This window comes from Chiloscyllium plagiosum, chromosome 1 (genome assembly GCF_004010195.1).
Source record: "Chiloscyllium plagiosum isolate BGI_BamShark_2017 chromosome 1, ASM401019v2, whole genome shotgun sequence".
NCBI lineage: Eukaryota > Metazoa > Chordata > Chondrichthyes > Orectolobiformes > Hemiscylliidae > Chiloscyllium > Chiloscyllium plagiosum.
The window spans coordinates 140,985,470-141,012,985 of record NC_057710.1 but is presented as its reverse complement, the minus strand read 5'-3'; the positions used below and the strand labels follow the sequence as shown (position 1 = coordinate 141,012,985).

The 27,516-nt window shown below is 40.0% G+C and overlaps 1 protein-coding gene across 2 annotated transcripts in view; it reads right to left on the bottom strand.

Annotated features, from left to right (window-relative positions):
- Positions 1-307: 307 nt before the first annotated feature.
- The window catches only part of tll1 (tolloid-like 1), a 327,452-nt gene continuing 300,243 nt past the window's right edge, over positions 308-27,516 (bottom strand). The window contains exons 20-22 of one of the 2 annotated variants that reach the window (XM_043698500.1): positions 21,900-22,113; positions 6,346-6,596; positions 308-2,491 (exon numbers count right to left, since the gene is read on the bottom strand). In XM_043698500.1, the coding sequence (XP_043554435.1) occupies positions 2,357-2,491; positions 6,346-6,596; positions 21,900-22,113 (600 nt within the window). In that variant the 3' untranslated portion in view covers positions 308-2,356. Of the gene's footprint in view, positions 2,492-6,345; positions 6,597-21,164; positions 21,278-21,899; positions 22,114-27,516 lie in introns of those variants that run through there. The other variant, XM_043698508.1, reaches the window with a different exon arrangement.

Genomic DNA, 27,516 nt, shown 5'->3' with positions numbered 1-27,516 from the left:
TCATAGATGAATCCCTAAAACCAGTAATGTTATGTAAATATTTCACATTACCTAACCATTATTCTTCACAGGGAGCCAACCTAAACTGGAAATAATGATTTATGGTTTTAAAATTAAGATACCATACAAATTATGTGACCTGGGATAAGTTATAGTTCTGACAAAGATCATTGATCTAAAAGTTTAACTGTTTTTCTCTCTCCACAGATGCTGCCTGACTGCTCAATACTTAAGTCATTTTCTACTTTGTTTCAAATTTCCAACATCCACACTGCAGGATATTTTGCTTTTGGATAAATTATAAATCGATATTCAGGTAAGTGTATGTAAAAACATATTTATTAGTGCTAGTGATGTTTTCATGGACTTGGGATATAATACAGATACAAATAGGTTAATCACTGCTAACTTAAGTAGCAATCTACTGTGTGTGAAAAACATTGCAAAGTAACATTTTCTGCAATGCGGTTTGATCTTACTCCTGAATGTTGACCTGAAAGAGTCTTTTAATGAGAAGCTTCAGAAGCCACAATTGTCTGATTATAAACAACAGCAAAAAAAAACCCAAAATGAACAAATAAGCTACATCAAAACAGATTCAAGTGGAACTTGGCACGTACTGTAACAATTTCACCATGCAGCCATAACACAAAAGTTGCACTTTGCCTTATAATGCCTTTGTAAATTAACACAATAATGCATATATGTCATAATTAAATGTCAAATATTATGGATCTCTTGGTGGAACATAAAAAGAATGGGTAGACATTGATTCACCAGTCGAGAAACAAACTACTCAGTATTTCTATACATCAGCTACATTGAAACATTTCATTCTTATATTATTTTTAAACAGGTCACATGTATGAACTTTTTTACATGGCAAAAACCGATAAGAAACATTTTAAATTATTTTGAAACGTAGTCAAAGCCTTTATTCAGAGAGATGTGTTTGTCATGTGCAAGGATTTACAATTAATCATTCTAAGGCATTAATTATGTCAGTCTCCATAGAACTAGTGTTTTAGTTGCAATGATAACTTTATCTTATGCGCAAGCTTGATATTTGTCCCTGTCCTTCCAATTATACCAAACTAGTTTTGACAAACATACAAGGTTCTCAAAGTTGCTGTCTCATAAACCCAAAAAGCTTCTGAACATGGAGTAGCACCATAAGAAATCTGTCCTATATTACATTTTTTGTGACTTTTCCATCCTTTCAAGGGTGTAATTCTTCTCTTCAGCTTTGGTTCATCCACAGTTTTAATAAGACATCCAGTATCCCAAAGTTGAACTTGAATACTGGGAATGTAGTTTACTTATTTAATCTTTATATTTTGTCTTGCCGCTGAAAATTGTAGCACTTCAGTTTAATTAAAGATCATTCAGCACATGGAATAGCTAAAAGGGTGCTTCAAGGAATTGTAGCTAGCAAATTTTTAAAAGAATTTTGTGACCATTTGCTCATCTATTATAGAAACACTATGTTTATGGTTATCTATTAATTTAATTTTCATACACATACAATTCATATGCTTACAACTTCAAATGATTTACATAATACAGTCCAGAGAATAGCTGCAGCCTGAAACCAGGCCTCATGATATCATTCTAAGTGCAAACTACCAACACATATATAAAAAAAAAGTATCCTGGGACACGCAAATAGCAAAATATAGAAAATGCTATCAGGATTTTCAAAGTTTTTAAACCTGTTTTTGGTACTGAGGGAATTCACAGTTTGCTACAGTGCTTGTCAGTATTAAGTCATGTAACAGAGAGACATGATCACAAATGATAGCTTTTTTTAAAAAAGTGAGAAATAAGAAGACTGGTAGAACCCCATAAATTAAGTGGTGAATGGTTTGCCTTTATATTGTTAAATGACATGTTGAAAATTAAACAATACACTAGAATACATCATTCCTCCTTGTATTATCTTTGCGAGTCTGGCAAAACAAAATCTGTGAATGATACACAGAGAAGCTGGTTGTGGTCTCATGTAGGTTCATTCCTATGGATATTTTAGGTTGCTGAGATGAAGAGCAGTCTGCAGAGGGCTATTTTCACCGAATGAAGCTCTGCACCCTTTAGTGACCAAAGCCGACACAGCTCGCAAACATTCATAGTGATGCTGCTGGAATATAGTATCTTGTCACTGCAGCTGAACTCCCAGACTAACTATTAGTCTGCATTTCGCATTTTCATCGAATCGTCTGCCAAGATACTTCACCATTACACAGTCAACTCAACAACTTACTTTCTTCAGTTCCTCACTATGGTCTCATTATAAAATAGTTCAGGTCGTCCTTGCTTTTGTCAAACAAAAGGGGAAAGGAGGGTATTGAGGGTCAGGTTACTTTTTGGTCTGAAGAGCGTCCTGGAATTTAGTGCTTGTGTATCGTATATGGAATCCCTTTTTGTTAATTGTGTCATCAGAATGGAAATGAAGTAAAATTGCATTTCCTGTTGAATAGATTTCTTCAGGCGGCTGTAAAATGAAAGAAAAGTAATGATAATAGTAACTATTTGATGATAGAGACGAGGGTACACAAAGCACATGACAATATCTTGCATTTTTACAGCGTCTTTAATATAAAACCTCCCAGGCACTTCATAGGAACATGATCAGACCGAAAACTAACATTGAGACATTAGGAGGAATCACTTACAGCTAGGTTAAAGAGTTATGTTTTGAGTAGTGTTGTATAGGAGGAACAAGGTTTCCTGTAAGCAGGGCACATGTGCAACCACGTAGCGGTCAGGAAGATATGCCCAGAGAAGAATTAGGTTATGCACAAGCAGTATTTCCTTTAAGATACTAGCTGGCCTGGTTGCATAGCATTTTAGAAAGGAACCATGCAGTGCAATAAATGGACCGCCCACAACAAAGGAACCTGTTACAGGAAACATTCATGGAGACACCGAGAGGTTCAGGAAAGGAATTCCAGAACAAAAGACCTGAACAGTTGATGGCATGGCTGCGAAGGTGGGCAAAGGAAGTCTGGATGTGTTAAAGGCCAGAATTTGAGGAACACAAAGTTCATGACAAATTGTAGGATTGGAGTAGGTTTCAAAGACTTGGTGCAGAAAGATTGTGGAAAATTTGAACACAGGAATAAGATGTTTAAAGTTCAGACAGTGGTGGAATAGTGTCAATACTGGTCAATGAACAGAATAAATTCTAGTACAGGTTAGGATGCTGACAGCAGAATTTTGAAGCTAATCAGGAGGCCATTAGAATATTTGAATTTTGCCCAGTAAGTCTGGAGGTATCAAATAAGCTCCAACAAAAAATGTACACAATAAGCAATAAAGGCAAAATTAATGGTGTGAGCAGCAGATAGGTCTTTAATGCTATGTCAGCCAAAGAGGTTTTACTTTGTAGTACAGAACTTGAGTATATGCTGAAACAAGGGGTTGAACATTTCAGGAGGAGGGTTGGCTGCTGGCTGTTCCCGTTCCTGTACCCCTTACCCTCCCCTCCTACACAAAGGTCAGTCAGAGAATGACCTGTATAGGTCCATTTCCGAGCAATAAGTTTCTGTGGGCAGCATTAACAAGTCGCGGTTGTGATTTCTGGGCTTCACTTGGGAAGAATTTCTACCCTTTGGAGTTTCCAGCCAATCAGATTGTCTGGCAGCTCCAACAGACCTGCAAATGTCAGAGCTCAGTCATGGGCATTGTTGGAATTACAACCAACTCCATAAAAGGAGTCTCAGTGGATCATGGAATGAGGTAACTTGGGGATATTTGATGATAAAGAATAGTTCTCTTGCAGCACCTTGAATGGAAAAGGGTATCTCTAAAGATTATACCCTCTTATCTTCCCAAAGTTTTTAAATTTTTTTATTTAAAAGGTACTTGATGTCCTTTCAATTTTTTTTTTTTTACAGTGGGTGACCTGTTTCATCAGCACCTGCCCACATACTATCACGGTCCATACTGTTGAAGCTTTTCAATGTGTACTCATTGGAGCAAAGTTAGAGGAATACCAAATTTCAAAGGAATAATAATTTATACTACTTTTAGAAAGATACTGTTTGGTTGTTAAGTGGGCCTTTAGCAGAGCCATTGGCATTGAGAATGCACCAAAGAAATGTTATCGCCCAAGTTTTTGGTCAAATTCAAACTAGGCAGGTAGACATTTTTTTTGATTACTTACTTACAAGTGTGGAAACAGGCCCTTCGGCCCAACAAGTCCACACCGAACCCCCGGAGCGCAACCCACCCGACTCATTCCCCTACATTTACCCCTTACCTAACACTCGGGGCAATTTAGCATGGCCAATTCACCTAACCTGCACATTTTTGGACTGTGGGACGAAACCGGAGCACCCAGAGGAAACCCACGCAGACACGGGGAAAATGTACAAACTCCACACAGTTAGTCGCCTGAGGTGGGAATTGAACCCGGGTCTCTGGCGCTGTGAGGCAGCAGTGCTAACCACTGTGCTGCCCTTGATCGATCAAGTTATTGTCATAGGAATGCCTCATGGAGTGGTGTACCCCAAATTCACGTTTAGCTGAAAAGACGCAATAGACATTTTCTCTTTTTGAAAAGAACAGGGCCTGACAAAGAAATATATGCGTCTTCTAGCACATGTAACTTAAATATATTGTGAGCGTTGTTAGTGTAATTCTTAACAGAATTGTTTAGTGTGTGCTATCCCTTTGAAATTTGGCATTCTTGTAAGTCTGTCCTGATGAGTGCAGTGGTGTGTGTGAGACAAGGAGAGCCCAAGAGCCTCATCCCCTCAGTCTACCTTCCACATTCCCCTTTGAGTTCTCCTATTCTTTCCCCCCTCCCCCTCCCCAGTTTTATCCTGTTTCCCAATTCCCCCTCCTCGTCAAGATTAAAAGCTTTTCAGCTATTGCCTACAAAGTCACAGAGATGGAAGTGACCAGTCTTTGCATTGTCAGCAAACCTGGAAAGGTTACTCTGGATCTCTTCATCTAATTCATTAACAACAATTGTAAGTAGTCCCTGCTTCGGAGTAACTAGGGATTGACAATAAATGTTGGCCTTGTCTTCATTGAAGTCTATATCCCATGAAAGAATGCTAAAAATGCTGGTCTCACCAGCAATGTCCATATCCTCAGAATCAATACATTTAAAAAATGAATATTGCAGACAGTTTCTATGAAAATAAATTCTGTTAAAAGTAAATTAAGTATTACTTTTGTTAAAACCTTCTCTTCACATAAATTGCTTTTGAGGCTCTCGAAGATTAATCCTGTAAGCAATTATGCCAACATTTGGGTCCCTGAAAATACTTTACATCAAAAAATATTTCAACAATGTCAATTTTGCTCTTTTTGATTTGTATTTCAATCTTATCTTCAGTATTTGTAATTTTGTATTTCCGTTGTATCATCTCAAAACTGCATTCGTATAAAATTCAGTGAATGCTATATTTTATTGTTTAATACGGATTAATGCTGCTATGACATAGCGCTAGTGCAAAGTATGCAAGGAAGCAATGACCCTCAACTCATGTGGGATTCTACTTCAAGGATATTGACAATAACTTGGTCTAAGTAGGTGCAAATGGTGTACAGAGGAACCTTGATTATCCGAAGGACACTGGCAGGGAGTATTTCATTTGGTTAATCGAATTCTGGATAATCGAATGCCAAATAACATAGTTTAGCCAAGCACTGGGACCTTGCAGTCTGGTCGAATAATCCAATAGTTGGATAACCGAATGCCAGATAATCGAGGTTTCTCTGTAAGTACTTAATGAGCTGCCAAAGGGAGTGGTGGAGTTGATATAATTGGAACATTTAAATGACATCTGGATGGGTATATGAATAGGAAAGGTTGAGAGAGATATGGGCCAAATGCTGGCAAATGCGACTAGATTTATTTAGTATATCTGGTTAGCATGGATGAGTTAAACTGAAGGGTTTGTTCCCGTGCTGTTATCTCTCTGACTCTATGATTTGAACACAGTTAATCACATCATTTCTCCAGAGATTTTCAAATCTTCCGTCAACATTATAGAGGGTTAATTGGACCTTTACAGAAATTCAGGGTCAATTTATTTTATTTAAGGAAAATCTGGATATATACATTAGGGACAAGGGGATAGAAAGGTTTGTTTAGGTAACAAAGGTACAAGAGGATCACTTGGAACATTAAGACAGGCATACACTTGTGGGCTGAATCACCTGTGTGTGTTGTAAAATGTGTGTAATTCTATTCTACATTTTCTTAACAATGTAGTTACACCCAATAAGTAAAATTCATCAGTATCACAACCAATTCTTAGAATGATCAATGTTAGCAAATAGCCAGTGTATAACAACCTGCTAATCCATTGAATATGTTATATTTCTTACCCCTGATCCACAGAATTGTCCAAGCCTTGAAGCCGTGGTATCGAATCCATCAAATAGCTCAATAAAGTCATAACCACAGTCAGCTTCCACTTCCACTTCAAACGTTTGGAATGATAATTCAACTCCATAACCTTTCTCTGCTACAATCTGCCACTCACAGTCCACTTGTCCTGGGTAGTTATTGTCTCCAAACTGAGCATGGGAATACAGATCCTTGGATTTTATCTCAGCCTTCAGCCTCCCACCACATTCTAAAACAAAGAATTCACAATGGTATTACAAATTCATACTGTACCACATCCCTTCACGAGATCACAATCACAGACGTGCAAGGCCACATGACCCAGCATATTTCACACATTAATGCCTCACTAAATCAGCATCCAATTGTTCTATAAATGCCCAAGGAGATTGAATCCTCCACTATTCAATCTTAAGATCTATTTCATGCGATGATCATTGTCTTTTTAAATCTGTCTTCAATTTGACATGTACTCCCTGCTTTACCTTGACAATTCAGTTTACAATAACTTTCCAAATATAACCCTTTCCATAGCATTTACTATCTAATATCAAACCGAATTTTGGCATACATAAGTGATATTGAACAAGGTGGCTCAGTGGTTAGCACTGGTGTCTCACAGTGCCAGGGACCCAGGTTCAGTTCCTGCCTCGGGTGAATGGCTGTGTAGAGTTTGCACATTCTCCCAGTGTCTGTATGGGTTTGCTCCAGTTTCCTCCCACAATCTAAAGTTGCGCTGATCAGGTGAATTCGCCATGCTAAATTGCCCACAGTGATAGATGCATTAGTCAGAGAGGGTAGGGGAATAGATCTGGGTGGGTTACTCTTCGGAGGGTCGGTGTGGACTTGTTGGGCCCTGTTTCCATATTGTAGGGAACCTAATCTAAAAACAATCAACCCATTATAGCATGGCTCAGTAGCTCTGTTGCGCTGAGTCAGTACGTTCTGGGTTTAACTCCTTCTCCAGTTGACTCAAATACAAAATCCAGGCCCATGCTCCAGAGAAATAACGAGGGAGTACCACTTGTTGGAGGTGCCATTTATTTGGATGAGTCTTTAAGTGGACAGAATAGAATAGTAACTTATTGTCACTTGTATTTTTACAAAAAATACAGTGAAAACTATTAAGCCAGCATACTCTTGCATCTATACTAATAACAGAAATCATATTAAAAAACATTAAGACAAAGTCCATCTTTGTCAATTCATGGCTTATGGTCAAATAAAAGACAGGAAGTACATTTTCCATTGCTGCAAAAAGCCACCGTCAAAGCTGCTGAATTAGGCCAGCTTCGAGCACTTTCTGTTTGTATTTCATAAATAAATGACCATGTGTATTACCAGATTCGGGTAAGACAGTAAAGTGGGTCAACATTTAACACTGTTAGGCATTTCAACAGATGAACAATGTTCAAGGCAACATTTTGCATCTCATCACTATTTGTTATTCAATGAATCGGGATGGATCAACTGCAAATGATTTTGGAAAGGTGTTTTAGTATTCGCTCTCGTTTGTGTTGCGGCCCGGCCAATGGTCAAAAGCTGAAAAATAGGATTAGCATAGACAGATTTTTTTTTAACTGACATGGACATAATGGCCAATGGACTCCTTCTGTGCTATAAATCTCCATGACTTCTCACCCACTGAAGCTTAACTCGGTCATACACAACTACAGCAGAGCATCCGCAATAAACATAGTCTTCATCTACTCAAAGCATTTCTAAAAAGAGAATCACAAGATGAGGTATGGTGATTCAACTAAACCTGCTTCACTCTTAATTAGCATGATGGCCTTCACAGGTACATATTGATAAGTTTCTGAAGAACTGAATCTATAGTTCCTAAGAAAGATTATTAAATGTGAAATGGGAATATTTTGATAATAGGAAGACAAATATTTCTTACAATTAAGAAAGAATCACAGAAAATTAGAATATTCATAAAAATATAAGAAAATTATAGCACAGGAACAGGCCCTTCAGCCCTCCAAGCCTGCGCCGATCCAGATCCTCTATCTAAACCTGCTGCCTATTTTCTAAGGATCTGTATCCCTTTGCTCCCTGTCCATCTCTGTCTAGATAGATTTTAAATGACGCCATCGTGCTCACCTCTACCACCTCCGCTGGCACCCACCACCCTCTGCGTAAATAACTTTTCACACCTACCTCCCCTAAACTTTTGCCTTCTCACTTTGAACTCGTGACCCCTAGTAATTGAGTCCCCCACTCTGGGAAAAAGCTTCTTGCTATCCACCTTGTCTATACCTCTCATGATTTTGTAGACCTCAATCAGGAGCCCCCCCCTCAACCTCCATCGTTCTAATGAAAATAATCCTAATCCATTCAACCTCTCTTCATAGCTAGCACCCTCCATACCAGACAACATCCTGCTGAACCTCCTCTGCATCCTTTCCAAAGCATCCACATCCTTTTGGTAATGTGGCGACCAGAACTGTACGCAGTATTCCAAATGTTGCCAAAACAAAGTCTTACACAACTGTAACATGACCTGCCAACTCTTGTAGGAGAAAGTGTGGACTGCAGATGCTGGAGATCAGAGCTGAAAATGTGTTGCTGGAAAAGCGCAGCAGGTCAGGCAGCATCCAAGGAGCAGGAGAATCGAAGTTTCGGGCATGAGTTGAAGAAAGGCTCATGCCCGAAACGTCGATTCTCCTGTTCCTTGGGTTCCTTGGATATTGCCTGACCTGTTGCGCTTTTCCAGCAACACATTTTCAGCTCTGCCAACTCTTGTACTCAATACCCTGCCCAATGGCGGAAAGCATGCCATATGCCTTTTTGACCCGTGTTGCCATCTTCAGGGTACAATGGGCATGAACACCCAGATCTCTCTGTACATCAATTTTCTCCAGGACTTTTCCATCTACTGTATAGTTCACTCTTGAATTGGATCTCCCAAAATACATCACCTCACATTTGCCCGGATTGAACTCCATTTGCCATTTCTCTGCCCAACTCTCCAATCTGTCTTCTCTAACAGTCCCCTCACTATCTGCCACTCACCAATCTTAATGTTATCTGCACACTTGCTAATCAGACCACCTATACCTTCCTCTAAATCATTTATGTATTTCACAAACAACAGTGGTCCCAGCATGGATCCCTGTTGAACACCACTGCTCACGGTTCTCCATTTTGATAAACACCCTTCCACTATTACTCTCTGCCTCTTGTTGCCCAACCTGTTCTCTATCCATCTTGCTAGTACATCCTGAACCCCATGCAACTTCACTTTCGTCAGCAGCCTACCATGTGTATCCTTATCAAACACCTTACTGAAATCCATGTATATGGCATCTACAGCCCTCTCTCATCAATCAACTTTGTCACTTCCTCAAAGAATTCTATTAAATTGGTAAGACATGGCCTTCCCTGCACAAAACCATGCTACCCATTACTCATAAGCCCATTTTATTCCAAATGGGAATAACAGTATCTTCTCCAGCAGCTTCCCTGCCACTGACGTCAGACTCACTAGTCTATAATTACCTGGATTATCTCTGCTACCCTTCTTAAACAATGGGACAACATTAGCAATTCTCCAGACCTGCAGGACCTTACACATGTTCAAGGATGCTGCAAAGATATCTGATACGGCCCAGCTATTTCCTCTCTCACTTCCCTCAGTAATCTGGGAGAGATCCCATCCGGACCTGGGGACTTGTCAACTTTAATGCCTTTTAGAATACCCAACACTTCCTCCCTCCTTATACCAACATCCGTCATGTTACTCTCCTCTGTGCAAAGTACCTGTGAAGAATCACACACATTTTCTCTTATTCCATACATAACTTTCCTCCTTAATCCTTGAGTGGGCCAACCCATTCTCTAGTTAACCTCTTGCTCTTTATATATGAATAAAGGCTTTGGGATTTTCCTTCAACCTGTTTGCTAAAAATATCTCATGGCCACTTTCAGCGCTGTTAGTTCCTCATTTCAGATTGGCCCTACATTCCCAATATTCATCTAAAGCTTTGTCAGTCTTTAGTCATCTGGACCTTAAGAATGCTTCCTCTTTCCTCTTAGCTAGTCTCACAATTTCACCTGTCATCCATAGTTCCCTATCCTTGCCATTTCCATCCCTCAGTTTCACATGTCTCTCCTGCACTCTAATCAACCTCTCTTTAAAAGCCTCCTACATATCAAATAAGAAGCCTCATCAAGATTCATTTTTGTATCAAAGTCTCGAAGTTTCTTGACAAACCGAGGCCTTACAAATTATTAATTGCAGATGTTTTAAAGCGCTAATTGTAATAGTCTATCTAATGTTATCTAAAATTACTGCCCATTTTTAAATTCAAAGAAACACATCTGTTTTGACTTTCTGCAGCTTTAATATTGATTTTATATTGAAGTTTGACAATGCAATTTTCTTAAGGTTACCTCAAATTTAAAGCATTGAACTATGTTGCCATCTCTATTCATTGCAAAGGCATTGTGGCTGGCATGAAGCCCAAGGTGCACCAGACAACCTCCTCAGCAACATTCAACAACTTAACAATTCATGCCATTACTGTAGTTTCTGTACAGCTGCTACATCATGACTATTGTCTTGACAGAGCAGGAGAATTTCATAGTGATTGTCTTTTTTATTTATTCAGCTGTAAAATAAAGGACAGTGGGACTAATTTTCATTTAGGACCTCATGCATTTGCTCTGCCCTCAGTGATAGTTGCCATATTCAAAGTTAGGCATTTGATAGACCCAGCCGAAACAGACAAACAGGCTTCTGTGCAGAAACTCGATGTTAAATTGTAGCACAAATGGGCAGACCCTTACATAATGCAACCTTCATCACATGGACAACAGAAAGTTAATTCATAAATAATGGATGGTTCAAGAAACCACTGAAAGCAGTTCAGTGATTGGCTGCCAAACTTTTGTAATCTACATGGTTTTGGAGCTATAAACCATCAGCTCTCCTTCTGAATCAAAAAGAATTACTGCAGGTTATTGTTGCTGCAGCCGTACTTGCCTCTGTGTCACTGTCTGCCCCTCCCACTCTGCGTCAGAGTATTTCAAGACATGCATACAGACCAACCCAGTGTTTGCCTGGAATCTGTTAAATACACTCAACGACCTGGCCTCCACAGCCTTCTGTGGCAATGAATTCCACAGATTAACCACTCTCTGGCTGAAGAGGTTTCTCCTTATCTCCTTTACTCTAAGGCCCTTGGGTCCTAGACTCTCCTACCAATGGAAACATCTTCTCAACATCTAATCTGTCCAGACAACTCAGTATTTTGTGTGTTTCAATTAGATCCCCCCTCATCCTTCTAAACTCTATTGAGTACAAACCCAATGTCTTTAACCACTCCTCACACGTTAAGCTTTTCATTCCTGGGACCATTCTAGTAAACTTCCTCTGAACACGCTCCAGGGCCAGTATACCCTTCCTGAGATGTGGGGCCCAAAACTGCACACAATGCTCCAAAAGTACTTAAAGAGCCTCAGAAGTACATCCCTGCTTTCATATTCAAGTCCTCTCAAAATAAATGCCAACATTGCATTTACCTTCCTAACTTCTGACTCAACCTGCAAGTTTACCTTGAGAGAATCCTAGATTAGAACTCTCAAGTCTGTTTGCACTTCAGACTTCTGAATTTTCTCGCTATTTAGAAAACAGTCCATTCCTCTATTCTTCCTACAAAAGCGCATGACCTCACACTTTCCCTTGTTGCACTCCATTTGCCACTTCTTTGCCCACTCTCCTAACCTGTCCAAGTCCTTCTGCAGCCTCCCTGCCTCCTCCATGAACATAAAACAATAATTTGAAAGTACCATAGAATGATTAAAGCTCAAGAAGGCTATTATTTCTGCAGTGTCTGTGCTGGCAAGAGCAGCACACTTTGTCCCTTGCCCCTGCCCTTTCCCCCATAGCTCTGAAAATGTTTTCTCTTCAGATAATTATTTCAGGTCCTGACAGAATTGACCTCCATCGCTCCCAGGTAGTGCATTCCAGATCCTAAACACTTATTGCCTAAAAATGATTTTCCCCATGTTGCAACTGTTTGTCAATCACCTTGCATTGGCCTTCTGGTTTTTAATCCCACAACCAGTGAAAATAGTTTCAGCTCATCCACGCTCTACAGACCTTGCTACGGTTTTGAACACTTTGATCAAATCTCCTTTCAACCCTTTCTCCAATTCACCCACATGCCTAAAATTCTTCATCACTGGAACCATTCGTAAAACTATTCTGCAGCCTCAGCAATATCTTCATATCCTTCCTAAGGAGTGGTGCTCAGAACTGGATACAAAACCTCAGCTGGGGAAGCAGTCACTTGGTGAGGAAGACCTTTTTTTATGGAAACAGAGGATAATGGGTCAAGATTAGAGTGGTGCTGGAAAAGGACAGCAGGTCAGGCAGCATCTGAGGAGCAGGAAAATCAACATTTCGAGCAAAGGTCCTCCTGATGAAGGGTTTTTGCCTGAAACGTCGATTCTCCTGCTCCTTGGATGCTGCCTGACCTGCTGTGTTTTTCCAGCACCACATTAATCTTGACTCTGATCTCCAGCATCTGCAGTACCCACTTCCGCTCAGAGGATAATGGGTGTCTGGAATTCACTGCTGGAGGTGGTTGTGGAAGCAGAAATCCAACACTGTTTTAACAAGTACCTGGATCTGAACCTGAAGTGCTTCAAGCTGCAGGGTCATAAGCCGTATGCTGGCAGGCGGGATTAGAAAGGGTATCTGTGTGTCTTTGGGTCACCATGGACAAGATAGGTCGAATGGTCCCCCTTCTGTGCTGTATCATTTCTATGGTGGTAATATCATTGGACTAGAAATCCAGTGGCCCAGAACTAATCCTCTGATGAAAGGGATCTAAATTCAATTATTAAATATGGAATGTAAAACTGGTCTAAGGCAATTACCATCAAATTTAGTCATCCCCTTTCGGGAAGGAAATCTGCCACCCTTTCCTACTCTGGCCTCTGGATCAACAGTGTTGAAATGGACTTTTAAATGCCTTCTGAAACGGCTAAGTAAGTTACTCAGTTAAAGGACAATTAGGGCTGAGCAACAAATGCTGGCTTTGCTGTTGTTACCAACATCCCAGTGAAAAGAATAATGAAAATATAAGGTTGAGACCAAGTCAATATTGTCATAAAATGCTTCCTTTGTTCTCTTAGCACAATTTACTATGACTATGATGCTTTATTAACCCCTCTTGCAAATCTGCTCTGCAACCTCCAATGATTTGTGTACACAAATCTACAGGTCCCTTTACTCTTGCACTTCCTTTGAACTCCGATTATTTCATATTGTCTATCCTCATCCTTCCGACCAAAATAATTTGCTTCACACTTCTCTATATTAAATTTCATCTGCTACTCGCTGGCTCAGTTCATCAGCCGATGCATGTACTTTTGAAACACTATGCCATGTTTATCACATTTCGCAATATTTCCAGATTTCAAGTCACCTACACATTTTAAAACTGCACCCTGCACACCCAAGTTTGTATAATTCACATATGACAAGAAAAGTTTGACAGTGGTCCCTGGGGAACCTTCCTACAATTCGTAAAACCAGTCACCACTCATTTCCTGTTGGCTACATTTGTCATCACTACAACTGCAGGGGGCGCAGTCAACACACATGCAGCCACAATGTCCAGGACATCACTGCAGCATGAAAGAACCACTCATCATCTCCCTCCCAACCCTTGACCCTCTTGCTGCCTCACTCATAGCATGAGGTGGAGAGAGCTACTGCAAGAGGACTCAGGAGTGAGGTGCCAAAGGGGAGGCCAGTGAGCAGAGTAGTAAGGGGACGTTGAGCAGAGGAGTGGGAAAAAGCAGAAAGGGGTGTTGGCAGGAGGCAGCACTGAGTCTGGAGCTGGGCTATGCATGAAGAGGTGGAGTGGGGGGGGGGGGGGGAAAGAGAGGATCAAGTGGGGCAGCAAGTAGGTGATGAGTGTTCAACAGACAACAGGCGCAGAATAATGATATCAGCGGCACTGTTAATGAAGCTGAAGATGCAGACCTCCTGTTCTAATCGAACCTGGACCTGGGACCCTGGTGCTGTGAGATAGCAGTGCTAACCACTGAGCCACCTAATGTGGTGTCTGGATGCAGCACGTTCTCACATATTCAGCCAGCTGTGTATCCATACTGACACCTTTTATTCCATGAGCTCTAATTTTGCTCACAGACCTGTTACTGAAATATCTTTCCGAGCTGTACGCACATCACATCAACCACGTTAATTTTGTCAATCTTTTCTCTCATCAAAAAAATGCAACCCACTTAGCTGATCATGCTTTGCCCTTAACAGCTCTGTGCTAGTTTTTACCTACTTGGCCACCTATTTTTGATACACATCTAATTTCTTGATCAGAAAATACAGTAAGCGGTTCTCTCTCTATTTGAAACTTACAGAAAAAAGACCACACAGGCCTGAAGTGATAAAAACATGCCAGACAGAAGTAAAGTACAATAACAGAAAGCAGCTACGAGCTGCTGTTTATTCTCAGCACGATTTAGAGAGTGAAGCATAGCTGTGTTTAGTAAATCTAATTTCAACATTTAAAGATGTCCACATCAGAAAGAATCCACCTTGATCAAAAAATATACTTTTGCGTTTCAAAAATTGTGAACAACAGACATTACAGGAAACATATTCCACTTCAATATAGTCAAATTCAAAATATGTTAACACTGAAAAACTGACAAAAATTTATCTGGAACACAAACTCTATATTTTGGTGCCATTTAAAGTGCAGGCACCAGTCTCAGATGGATATCAACCTACAGCAGCTGAATGACCAAAGTGACACTGCTGGCTGCTCTGGTACTGTCCATTGAGGGAGAGCACACCTTTCTAGTCCTATGCCCACACATGTTGCGACCCCTGGAGCAGCTTCCTGTCAGTTAACATTAAAAGAGCTCAAGTGAAGTTTCAACAAGCTCCCAGGTGATTCAGAGAACAATCTGTACTTTGTTAAACATGGCTCTGCTCAGGGCTGTAGTCATACTCAAAGTTCTGGAGGGTCTACATCTGTTCTCATGACCTTTCACTTTATAAAAGTGATCTTTTATTCATGTCACACCACACAACTTGTCTTAATGCGGACTCAAGTTATTGACCGATGCTGTTTGAAAACTGTGTAATACGTTATTGGTGCAAATATGGAGACTTCATCTTTGGTTTAACAAGAATCAGAGACCTGGGTAGCAACAATTTGTAGAAGACAAGAGATAGCCACCATTAATCCTTCCTGTTCTAATCTCGAGACTTTCTAGTAGTCTGTTGTGAAGGATGAAGGATAAGTCTTAGCAGAATAGACTCTTATCTTAGATAACAGGATGCAGTTTAATACACCTCAGGAACTACACACAAGTTACATTAACTCTAAGGCATATTGCCTATTACCGCACAGACAGGAGGTAGGTAAGACACATACACCTCCAACTGGAGATTCTGCTCAGTTCTATACTAGAAATTGTTCTGAACTAAGTGGGTTCGTGATCAGTAATCCTTTCGGGATCTTTCCTGAGTTCTGAACTAAGACTGCCTGTTGCTCCACCTAGTGGTTGTATTATATATCAGTGTCGTTGCAATATCAATTTAGCTCGGGTTAGAGTCATCGAGCCATAGAGGTGTACAGCATGGAAATAAACCCTTCAGTCCAACCGTCCATGCCAACCAGATATCCCAACCCAATCTAGTCCCACCTGACAGCATCCGGCCCATATCCCTCCAAACCCTTCCTATTCATATACCCATCCAGATGCCTTTTAAATGTTGCAATTATACTAGCCTCCATCACTTCCTCTGGCAGCTCATTCCATACATGTACCACCCTCTGTGTGAAAAAAAGTTGCCCCTTAGATCTCTTTTATATCTTTTCCCTCTCACCCTAAACCTATGCCCTCTAGTTCTGGACTCCCCGACCCCAGGGAAAAGACCTTGTCTATTTATCCTACTCAGTCCACTCATGATTTTATAAATCTCTATAAGGTCACCCCTTGGCCTCCGACGCTTCAGGGAAAACAGCCCCAGCCTGTTCAACCTCTCCCTATAGCTCAAACCGTCCAACCCTGGCAACATCCTTGTACGTCTTTTCTGAGCCCTTTCAAGTTTCATAACATCCTTCCAATAGGAAGGAGACCAGAATTGCACACAATATTCCAAAAGTAACACTTTCATATCTATTACTATATACAACAACAATAATTCATATTTTGCCCAGGAATCCCTCCAGGATTAATGCAAATTAAAGCCAAATAAACCATTCTTGTTCACTGAAATTTATAAAGATTGCATTTAAAATATCAGATTTATCTAAAGTAACCATGTTTTTTTTTTCTAAACTTTGTCTTCAGAATCCATTGTTTTCAGAATCCTTTCACTTCACAGTTAGCTGTTACCAAAACAATTGAGATGACACCATTGGTATTTGAGATGCTGTCAATGGGGTTACTATTTGGCTGTTCTTCTGAAGGCAACACTTTCTTCTATAGTAAGGTGGTCTTCCAGGGTATTAACCTTCTGCTCATAGGAACCCCAACCATACAAGCAATAATTACTCAAGTGCAAGTCTTCAATAATAACAATACACAGACTATTTATTGAGAGATTGAAATACTTGTAGCTATACATTCAAATGTTGCATGTCTCACTTGAAGCGTCTTTGTATTTGTGGGCAGCACAGTGGCTTAGTGGTCAGCACTACTGCCTCACAGCACTAGGGACCCCAGTTCGATTCCAGCCTCAGGCAGCTGTATGTGTGGAGTTTGCACATTCTCCCAGTGTCTGCGTGGGTTTCCTCCAGGCGCTCCAGTTTCCTCCCACAATCCAACAATGTGCAGGTCAGGTGAATTGGCCATATTAAATTACCCACAGTGTTCAGGGATGTGTAAGTCTGGGCACATTACTCAGAGGCAAATGCAGAATAATAGGGTAGGGGAATGGGTCTGGGTGGGTCAGTGTGGACATGTTGGGCCAAAGGGCCTGTTTCCACACTGTAGAGATTCTATGAATTCTGGGTGCCACACATCAGGAAGTATATATTTGTTTTGAAGTGCCACAGTGTAGATTCACCAGAATTAAACTCAGCCTAAAATGGGTAACAAAGACAGAAATCTGAGGACAGGTCACGCGACCTAAAATGTTAATGGATTTCCCTCCACAGATGCTGCCAGACCTGCTGAGTTTTTCTAGCAATTTCTGTTTTTGTTTCTGATTTACAGCAACCACAGTTTTTTGTTTTTTTTTAAACTAAAACGGTTAAACTGCAAGAACAAGCCATATATATGCGATGATCCCAGCTGATGATAATACTGGACAGAACGCTCCCCAGGGTAAAGCTTGATAAATCATAACTTTTCCTTTTGGTTTCCAGAGACATCAAACAATGAATATATTTGCAAGATGCTGCCAATGTACAATAAACAAAAATAAATAAGTTTATTATACAATAGAACAATTATTTTTTAATATTTCACTAGATAAGAACTATTGGAATGACTTAATTCCAAACATGTGGAAAATTCTTCCCACAAAGACGAATGAGAACGTGGAACACTCTCCATCAAAGAGTGGCTGAGGCTGGATTAATTTAAATGTTAAAACAGAGACTGATAAATTTTTGTTAGGCAAGCGTTTTAAGTGCATGGAAGCAAGGTGGATTAAAACAGTTGTTACAAATCAGCCATGAACTATGTTCTCAGAACTGAGTGACCTTGTTCTGTTCCTATCATCCCGTATGATCCTGTCTTCATCTATCATTCACACAAATAGCTAAACGCTTCTTCGGGATATATAACATTAATTCTAACTAACCTTTTCCCTCCAAACCCTGAGAACCTAAAATATAACACTCCAACTACTACCATTTCCACCACTATCAGGCTGAGCATTGTTATATTAACAGAGACTAGGTTTCAAATCTGGGATGCTCGTCATTCTTTTGGTGATTAAATTCCAGAACCATCCGAAAATCCTCTACCAGGATTATTCTGTAAGTCTCTGAGCAGGAACATCATCCCACAAGTTATGATTGCGAGAGACACTTGTTGGGATAAGGTCACATTCTATACTCTGCAGCCAGATAGGAAGCAATTTACTTCATATTGGGGCTACATTTATCATTGTAACAAAACTGAATTTGCTGTTTATTTTTTAAATTCTCTTGTGGGACGTGCGCATCGCTGGCTGGGCCAGTATTTATTGCCTGTTCCCAATTCCTCTTGAGAAGGTGGTGATGAGCTGTCTTCTTAAAACACTGCAGTAAATATGCAGTGGGTAGACCCACAATACTAGACGGAATTCCAGGATTTTGACTCAGTGACAGTGGAGGAATGATGATATACATTTTCAAATCAGGATGCTGAATGGCTTAGAGGGGAATTTGCAGGTGGTGCTCTTCCCAAGTGTCTGCTGCCCTTGTCCTTTTTGGTGAAAGTGGTTATGGGTTTGGAAGATGTCTTCTCAGGATCTTGGGTGATTGCTGCAGTGTATCTTGGAGAATGTACACATTACTGCTACTGAATGTTTTTGTAGTGGAGGGATTGCTGTCAGGTCCCATAGCCTTTGCAGTATCAAGTGCCTCCAATATCATTTCTTGATGCCGCATGGAGTGAAGTGAATTAGCTGAAGACTAGCATCTGAGAGTTTGGGGACCACTGAAGAAGGCAGAGATGGATCATCCACTTATCATTTCTGGCTGAAGAGTGTTTGAGCCATACCTTTTGCACTGATGTGCTGGTCTCTTCAATCATTGACGATGGGGATATTTGTGGAGCCTTCCTCTCGAGTGAGTAAACTGCCCACCATAATTCACATCTGGGTGTGGCAGGATCACAGAGCTTCGGTCTGATTCTTTGAGTTGCGGGATCACTTGGGCTCGGTTTATCACATGCTGCTTAAGCTGTTTGGATGTAGGTGACCCTGTTCAGTCGCTTCACCAGACGGAGACCTCAATTTTAGGAATGCACGGCGCTGCCCCTGGCATGCTCTCCTGTACTCTCCATTGAACAGCTTTAACTGAAATAGGAGCAGTAACGATATCCCTTTCAGCTCTTTATTGAAGCATCTCTGGGTAGAACTTGGTCTGCTGCCTTGAATGCCTTTTTAAATGTTAAATTTAAAAGTGATGATCAAATATAACCCTAAAATATTTACTTTTACATGATCTGCCATCAAGTTAACTTCAATACACTGCCATGACTCAACGACACCTCAGTATTATAATAGATAAACACATGTTACACGATCAGGTTGCTGATGAACGTCCAACAGCTCAGGGAAGAGGCACCCAGAAGTTGACCCGTAACATTCCTGCAAAACTCTTCACTACTTGCCTTTTTTTAAAAAAATACTGTCCTAATCAAGACAAAACTATGACCCTATGAATAATAAAAACTCAAAATCACATCTTTAAATTGAAGTGGGGTCATAGGTCAGTCTATGAGACACTTGAAGTTGCATACCTATGATATCACTGGGTACCAAGAGCTGCCATGCTTTACATTAAAGAGAATGTAGTGAAAGGCAGGAGTACCCCCTTTTTCTGCTCATCATTTCAGAACATAAAATCCTGAAAAAGCACCTTCATCTTCAGCAAATGCTAAAAATGTTCAGCAGGTCAGGCATGGAGAGAAAAACACAGTTAATATTTCAGCTTAATTAATCAGATTGATCAGAAGTTGCCTGGCCTGCTGAGCATTTCAAGCCGCCTTTGGTTTTTATAGTTCGGAATTTTAGCTTTGGCATATTTTGCTTTCTCACCTCTGCATAATTCCCCGATGTGACGTAAAGGTCGCAAACTTAAATTCTGAAGTTCAAATGAAGGTGTAAACCCACATCCCACTTCATAATAGAACATGTCACAGCAATGCCTAATCAAAATCTGAACAGCACAGTAACCCAAATCTGCTACCTTCATGGCAGAGATAAAAAAGTATTATATACCAGCCAATGTATTTTTGTTGATATTTATTTTGAGAATTACACTTGCTTTCATTACTGGAGTTCGCTGATCCTGTGACAATTACTATCTTCAAACTTTGTTACTATTTGTAAGCTAAATGAGACCGATGTTTAAAATCTGTGTTTGCCACAAGGTGGCACTACTACACCACAAATAGTTAAGCATGGAACAAACCGAGTTAAAATTAGCTTTAAATCTATTTTAAGTGAAAAGAAGTTTAAACAGAGTGAGAAAAACCTCTTCCATAACAACAATGCCAATCTACGAAGCAAGAGAGTACATTTAATGTGGAAAAACTGTCCCAAAATAATCCACAGGGGCAGTAGAGGGGGAAAAATGTGAGATAAACCATTCAACCTGATTTAAACGAAGTAAATGGGTTTTAATGTGAACTAAAAAATGTTTCCCAATAATATTTAGGAGGGACGGGCAAATATTTGGACAAAAAGGTGGACTTTCAAAAGCAAAAACAGAAGGGAATTCCATAGAGTGAGGCCGTGACATCTAACTCTGAACTACATACAAATTCAAGAGACAGCATCCAACTTTTAAATATCCTGAAGGCAGAGGTAATTAGATTCTTGATTACCAAGGGGATGAAAGATTCTTGGCATTATGCAGTAATGTAGAGTTGAAGTTAAAATCAGATCAGCCATGAATGTATTGAGTCAGGTTTGAAGAGCCAAGTGTGTACGTGTTTGTATTTTCCTAAGTGAAGGCAGGAAATTGCCTTTCATAGCAATTGTACAGTGAGAAACCATTTCATGAGGAAGTAACTACATCAGTAATTGACAAAGCTACATTAAAACAAGTTTTGACAAAAGGTCACTGACCAGAAATGTTAACTTTCTCAACTTCCTCCACAAATGCTACCTGACCTGCTCTGTATTGATAGCATTTCCTGTTTTTGTACCTTTGCCACCTATAAACATAACAGCTGTAATGGACGCGTCTACAACAGAAAGAGAAACGGACATTACTTTTTCAATTAGTTGGAAATGGAATATTATAACCTGCACAGCAGTTTTATAACACATGTACGATCATTAAATACTCTGAGACATTGTGCACTCTGGATCATTCACTACTGTTCACAAACAACTGTGGTCAGAACAGGGAAGATGTTTTTGTGATAATGATTTAAAAATCCATTCACTACATTAAAGAAAATGGGACTGTGTTTACTTTATGAATGATTTAAATCAAAATATTGCAGACTTTAAAAAAACAAATCTCTGTATTAAATATATCAAACAAGCAAATTCAAATGGTGAATTTCAAAAATCTGTTGTAATAGCAAATGATATAATGAAGATAGGATAACAAAACTCAACAATGATTAATAATGGCCATGCACTGCATGGAGAGCTAACCCCATGTATATGTGATAAGCAATAAAGGAGGCAGATATCCTTAAGATTTCTCAAATCATTATAAATTACTTAATCAATGGAACATCTTTGATATTGAAAAAAAACCGTTGATTACAGCAGGTCTCAGTTTTACTGAGGTGTTACTGAAAGACACCTTTCTAAATGAGATGTCCTAAAGTTTCAGCATTTCACTAAACTTACCAGTGGAATGGGCAGCCTGGAAACCTTTCCTCTGTACGGACGCATCTGAAACAAATCTGAGAAACATTTTGTTTCCAGTAGAAACGACAGGGGCTGGAATGATGCTACCACAGAGTCGACCCAGGATGGCAAATTTATCAGTTTCTCCATCAAACAATTCTAGATGATCATAAGCACATTCCTGGTGTTGCTCGATCTCAAATTCACTGAAAACCTGGAATTTAAAAAAAATTAACTAAAATATTTTTGTCCTGACATACATGCATTGATAATATTTAGATCAGCCACCAAAAATAGAAATATAAATCGCTGGAATCTTATAGCCAGGCAGGATTCTCAAATCACTGAAATAAAGATGGAGAATTTAACCTTTTTTCTGTTTTAGCTTCACAACTTTTATACCATGGATTCATGCAGTGAAGTTCAGATCTTGATCATAGAAGAAGCAATAAAGTTAAAAGTCAAGTTGTTACTATTCTACCAGACCATAGGCTGCTTCCTGATTAGAGAGAGCCGACTGGTGGTGGTTTACCCACAGGGTCAGCTTGTCCCAGGTGAGGGGAGAGGTTGCAAAGGACAGCTCGTCATAGTCACCCCAGTCAGTATAGGAATTGAACCCACAATGTTGGCATCACTCTGCATTGCAAATTGGTAATCTAGCCAACTGAGCTAACTGCCATCCACAAAGCAGCAATATGGTGATTAGCAAGTGTGTATGTGAATGAATCTGTAAAGAGCAATGTTCTAACGGCTGGATTTAATGCAGCCAATAGCAGTAGGGACCATGATCAGGCCTACTTAATCATGGGAGAGATCTGGCATTTGTCTTCTGATGGTGACAAACGCCTGATGAAGTGGGAGCACAGAAGGCACCGACATGGGATTCATGCACTGACAGTGAAATAGCAATTAGGCTCAAATGAGTGAATAGCTACCCCTGATCCCACTGTATTTCATGGGGCTTCAGGAATTTAGCTAGAGGTTGCACAACTTTGCCATGCCCTCAGAATGTTACCCAACAAACATGGCCTTAGCGCAGTCATTGGAAGACCCATGAATGGCAAAGGGGAACAGTTTGGGGAGATATGGACAGATACTTCCCCAAACTGCCCTTTGTTGCAATTCCAGCTACTGGAGTAGCTGCCAGTTTCTGACTTGCCAGGAGCACTCAATGTATGGCACCACATGGGACATTATCCCCAGGGAGACCCAATGGTGACAGTAAAGTGCCTTTAGGGCAGATAACTCTGCTGGGCTTTCTCCTGTTCTCCAACTGTGGACAAGAACCTCACTGCCCCTACAGAGTCCAACCCCAAGTATTTACACAAAACTGCATAATTAGATGCATTATTATACAATGATTTTGTGGACACTTCCCAATACCCGACTTCACATACTGGAGTGTTCTGTAGCACACTGTGCTAAGAAAACAAAGCTGTAATTTATGTCCAAACTATAGACATCATCCCATTAGATGACCAGACTCCATCAGTTTATTAATGGACAGTAGCTAGTTTCCCAGATACTTTCTACACAAGACACTAATCTGTTCACAAACTGGTAAGTAATTTAGTCTCTAGCCAAAATTTGAGTATTTTCACCTTTATAGCAATATTTAATTAAATCGAGTTTCTAACAAATGACCCTTTGTATTTTAAAAACATGAGATTCAGTCACTGTATTTAAAGTAAACAAAGAATTGCTTCAGATATAAATGAGTATACGAGGCGATTATAGTTCACATTCCAAGTTATCTATCTCAAGTCTCAATCACAGAACGTAGCCACATTTCTTGGCTCTGTGATTGGATAAGGTATGGAATAACAAACAAGTAATCGGCACTATAAAAATATAAAATTCGCTTCAAGCTGTCATTATCATCTGCCTGCACCACAACTGGTTGCATGAATAAGGTGACTCGAAGAAAATTGTGAGGGAAAGAAGCCACATTCCTCAAAGGATTGTCCCTTTTTTCGCTATTTAATTAACTGTGTGCACCAACAATCATTTAGAGCTCCACTTTGGGACACTGTTCATCCGACTTGCTTTTCCAGTATTCACTAAGCCTAGGAATTTGAATAATCTGAGGTGCAGCAAAATAAAAGTCTCTGGAAATGTTTAGAAAATAATGCCATGTTCAACTTTGAGCTTTCAGCCCCTGTCGTGCAGATTTGACTGTAATTTGTGATAGATGAGTATATTTCCTCTTATCACCTCACTTATTATGCTGAAAACTCTGTTCAGTTGTGATGGGTAGGCCAACCATTTCCTTGATGTTGTATAAAACAGATAGCCATGCTTCAAAACATTGACAGAGACCCGCATCTAGGTTACCCATGGTAACGCAGGAATGTACACTGTTATCGTTGTGGTTTAAACTGGCCGCTGGAAAGGCACAGTCAAACCAATAACTATACGATCAATCAACAAACCTAAATATGCAATCACTTCCAGAGGTTGATGTCACTCAGTCACTGATTTTCATTTTTCCAAAATAAATGTTCATTATTCAGGAAGTGATTTATATATGAAACTAGTTATATGTGGGGGGGGGGGGGGGGGAGAAAAGATTAGAAAATGCTGAGAGGTATGAGGTTATCATAGAAACATACAGTACAGAAGAGGTTCTTCGGCCCTTGGAGTCCATACTACCAAAATACACTGCCATTTATACCAGTTCCACCTTCCTGCATTAGGCACTTCAAGCATTCATCCAATACTGTTTCTTTTATAGGTTGTGATGTTTCATGCCCCAACTACCTTCCCCAGTGCATTCCAGACACCCAGCACACTCTACGTGAAAAAAAAAACCTTACCTCAAATCATCTCTCAACCTCCTGCCTTGCACTTTAAAAGTGGGCCCCATTGTTCTTTGCCCTTCAACTAAGGGGAACAGCTGCTTTCTAACCACTCTGTCCTGCCCTCCATACTGATATACTTCATCCTACAAATCCCAGTAATCTGGCCCCAGTTGGACAAACTTTGGTTGTGGGGATCAAATGCAAGTTCACAAATGACACAAAGCTAGGTGGAAATGTCAGCTGTGGTGAAGATGCAAAATGGCTTTGAGCAGATTTAGACAGGTTTAGTGACCAGGCAAGAACGCTACAGATGGAACACGTAAAAAATGTGAGATCATCCATTGTTGTAGGAGGAACAGGTGGGAAGATTATTTCTTCAATGGAAATAGTTTCGAAAGTGTAGATATACAAAATGGATAGAGATGTTCTAAACAATTGGCATGGTGGCTCAGTCGTTAGCACTGCTGCCTCACAGACCAGGGACCCAGGTTCGATTCCAGCCTTGGGTGACTGTCTGTGTGGAGTTTGCACTTTCTCCCAGTGTCTGCTTGGGTTTCCTCTGGGTGCTCCGATTTCCTCCCACAATCCAAAGATGTGCAGGTTAGGTGAGTTGGTCGTGCTAAATTGCCCATAGCGGTCAGGGATGTGTAGATTAGGTGGATTAGTAAGAGGTAAATGTAGAGTAAAATGTAGGGGACTGGGTCTGTGTGGGTTACTTTTCGGACGGTCAGTATGGACTTGTTGGGCCGAAGGGCCTGTTTCCACACAGTAGGAATTCTACTTCTATGATTCTACATCACTGAAGACTAATCTCTAGAGGCAGCAAGCTATTAGCAAGGCTAATGATAGGTTAGCCTTTACTACAAAGAAGATCTATATAAAGGAGTAATAAAGGCTTGCTCAGTTATACAGACATTGTTTCGATCACAACTGGAGTTCAGCTAACTCTAATACATTCCAGAAAGTGCAATAAAACTTTACCAAATATGCTCCCCAGGTGATGAACACAGGACTGTCCAATGATGAGAGATTGGACCTGAATACCCTAGATGTTTGAAGAGGAGACAATCTCATTTAAACTTACAAATACTTAAATAGATAGACAAGGTAGACTCAGGTCAGGTGGTTCCTCTGGTTGGGGCTTCTAAAACCAGAGGGGATAATTTCAAAACAAGGAACATTCATTAAGGATTGAAAGAATTAACTTAATGCAGAAGATTGTGAATCTTGGAATTCCTTAACACTGAGGGCTGTGGACACTCAATATTTGAGTATGTTTAAAGTACAGATCATGTTGAATGGCGAAGCAGGTTTGACGGGCTGAATGGCCTCCTACTGCTTCTATGTTCCAGCATTTTTGTGAAGGATAATTTTGGCGAATATGGTAGATAAATGTTTGAAGCAGTGAAAGATAAGTGATTAGGGGCAGAACATGGAGCGGTGTATGTTGTGATATAATGTAAGTGCACCTTGAAGGGGGTATAACAAACCACTGTTCTTCATGTTGCATCTCAACAAGATATGATATATTAGTCCCCTGATTTGCAAGCACATGTAGAGATCAGATAAACTATATTTAGCTCACAGAGAATATTATCTGTGCATAGTATTACCTTCAGATAAGTAAACAACATTATTGTTTCACCCTTCCTGGTGTGTGATTGATATGTTCAAGTCTAAATGAAGAACATAACAGTCGGATCCATTTTCGACTGTTGTAGGAAAAAGTCAGCGCAGACAGAATTAGGTGGACCCTCATCATCATTGTCTGCACAGTAATCTGGTAGAGCGGATTTTCTGACCTATATAGAGCCCAGCGGTAAAGACACATATTAAAAAATCCACCGACATACAGGCCAACTGACCTGTTGCTGCTCTGCAGTCATTTGAGATACTGTACAATTCTACTCTCACTTCCTGGGAAAAAAGAATGATTGCTATTCATTTTCGGTGGTCATTGTGAGAAATTTCCCCTGCATTTGGACTTTAATAGCATCGCACTTTATCTTTAATGCTGCAGCAGTCGGTAGCTGTCACATATGGAGACCAGAGCAGGTTTTATGTTTAATTAAACATTCTCAATTTAGCCTCGAGCCTAATCTCTGGTGCTTCCCGTACTTTAATTTAGAAAATAAAGCTTTTATGCAAATTTGAGTCAAACTGCTCTCCAACTCCTTTCTTTTTAGAAACTTTAACCAGAGTTAAGAAAGTTACACATCCAGGAGATGGCTGAAAGCCACATTTCCAAAAAAGATAATTCATGCATCTGCAAATTGTTTTACTATAGCAAATGGCTATGCTCATGTTCTGATATAACATGTCATGTTCTCCCTTGCTGTTTCCATACTGCTTCCCTGCATTTATCAGTTCTGTTTTACAGTCAAATGCTAAAATGCCTAATGGAGAGTCCATTTAATCTCCTCACCTTAGGATTTGACCCAACTCAAATGGATGAAGTGAAAACTTCCCCTCTCAGTTGGCTGAAGAATTTCAATATGAGTGAGTTTGGGCAGTCTTAATCCCTTTTGCAACACCAAATCCCAGAGCAGCAAAATAATTTATCAAAAACTAATGGACAGATGTAAACATTCATTGTAAAGGTTGCTGTAATACTGGCCTTATCTCCACAAGGCTGGAATGCAAAGAGTGGAAGTTTTGTTATAATTACATATAATGCTGATTAGAAACTATTTAGAGTACTGAATTCAGGATGAGAATGCATTTTAGTGAGGCCACTCCATTATGCTTCTTCAGCTGTACAACTGAATCTCCTCTGCTTTCTTTTCTTTCAGCTAAGATGTTACATTTCGATTCAC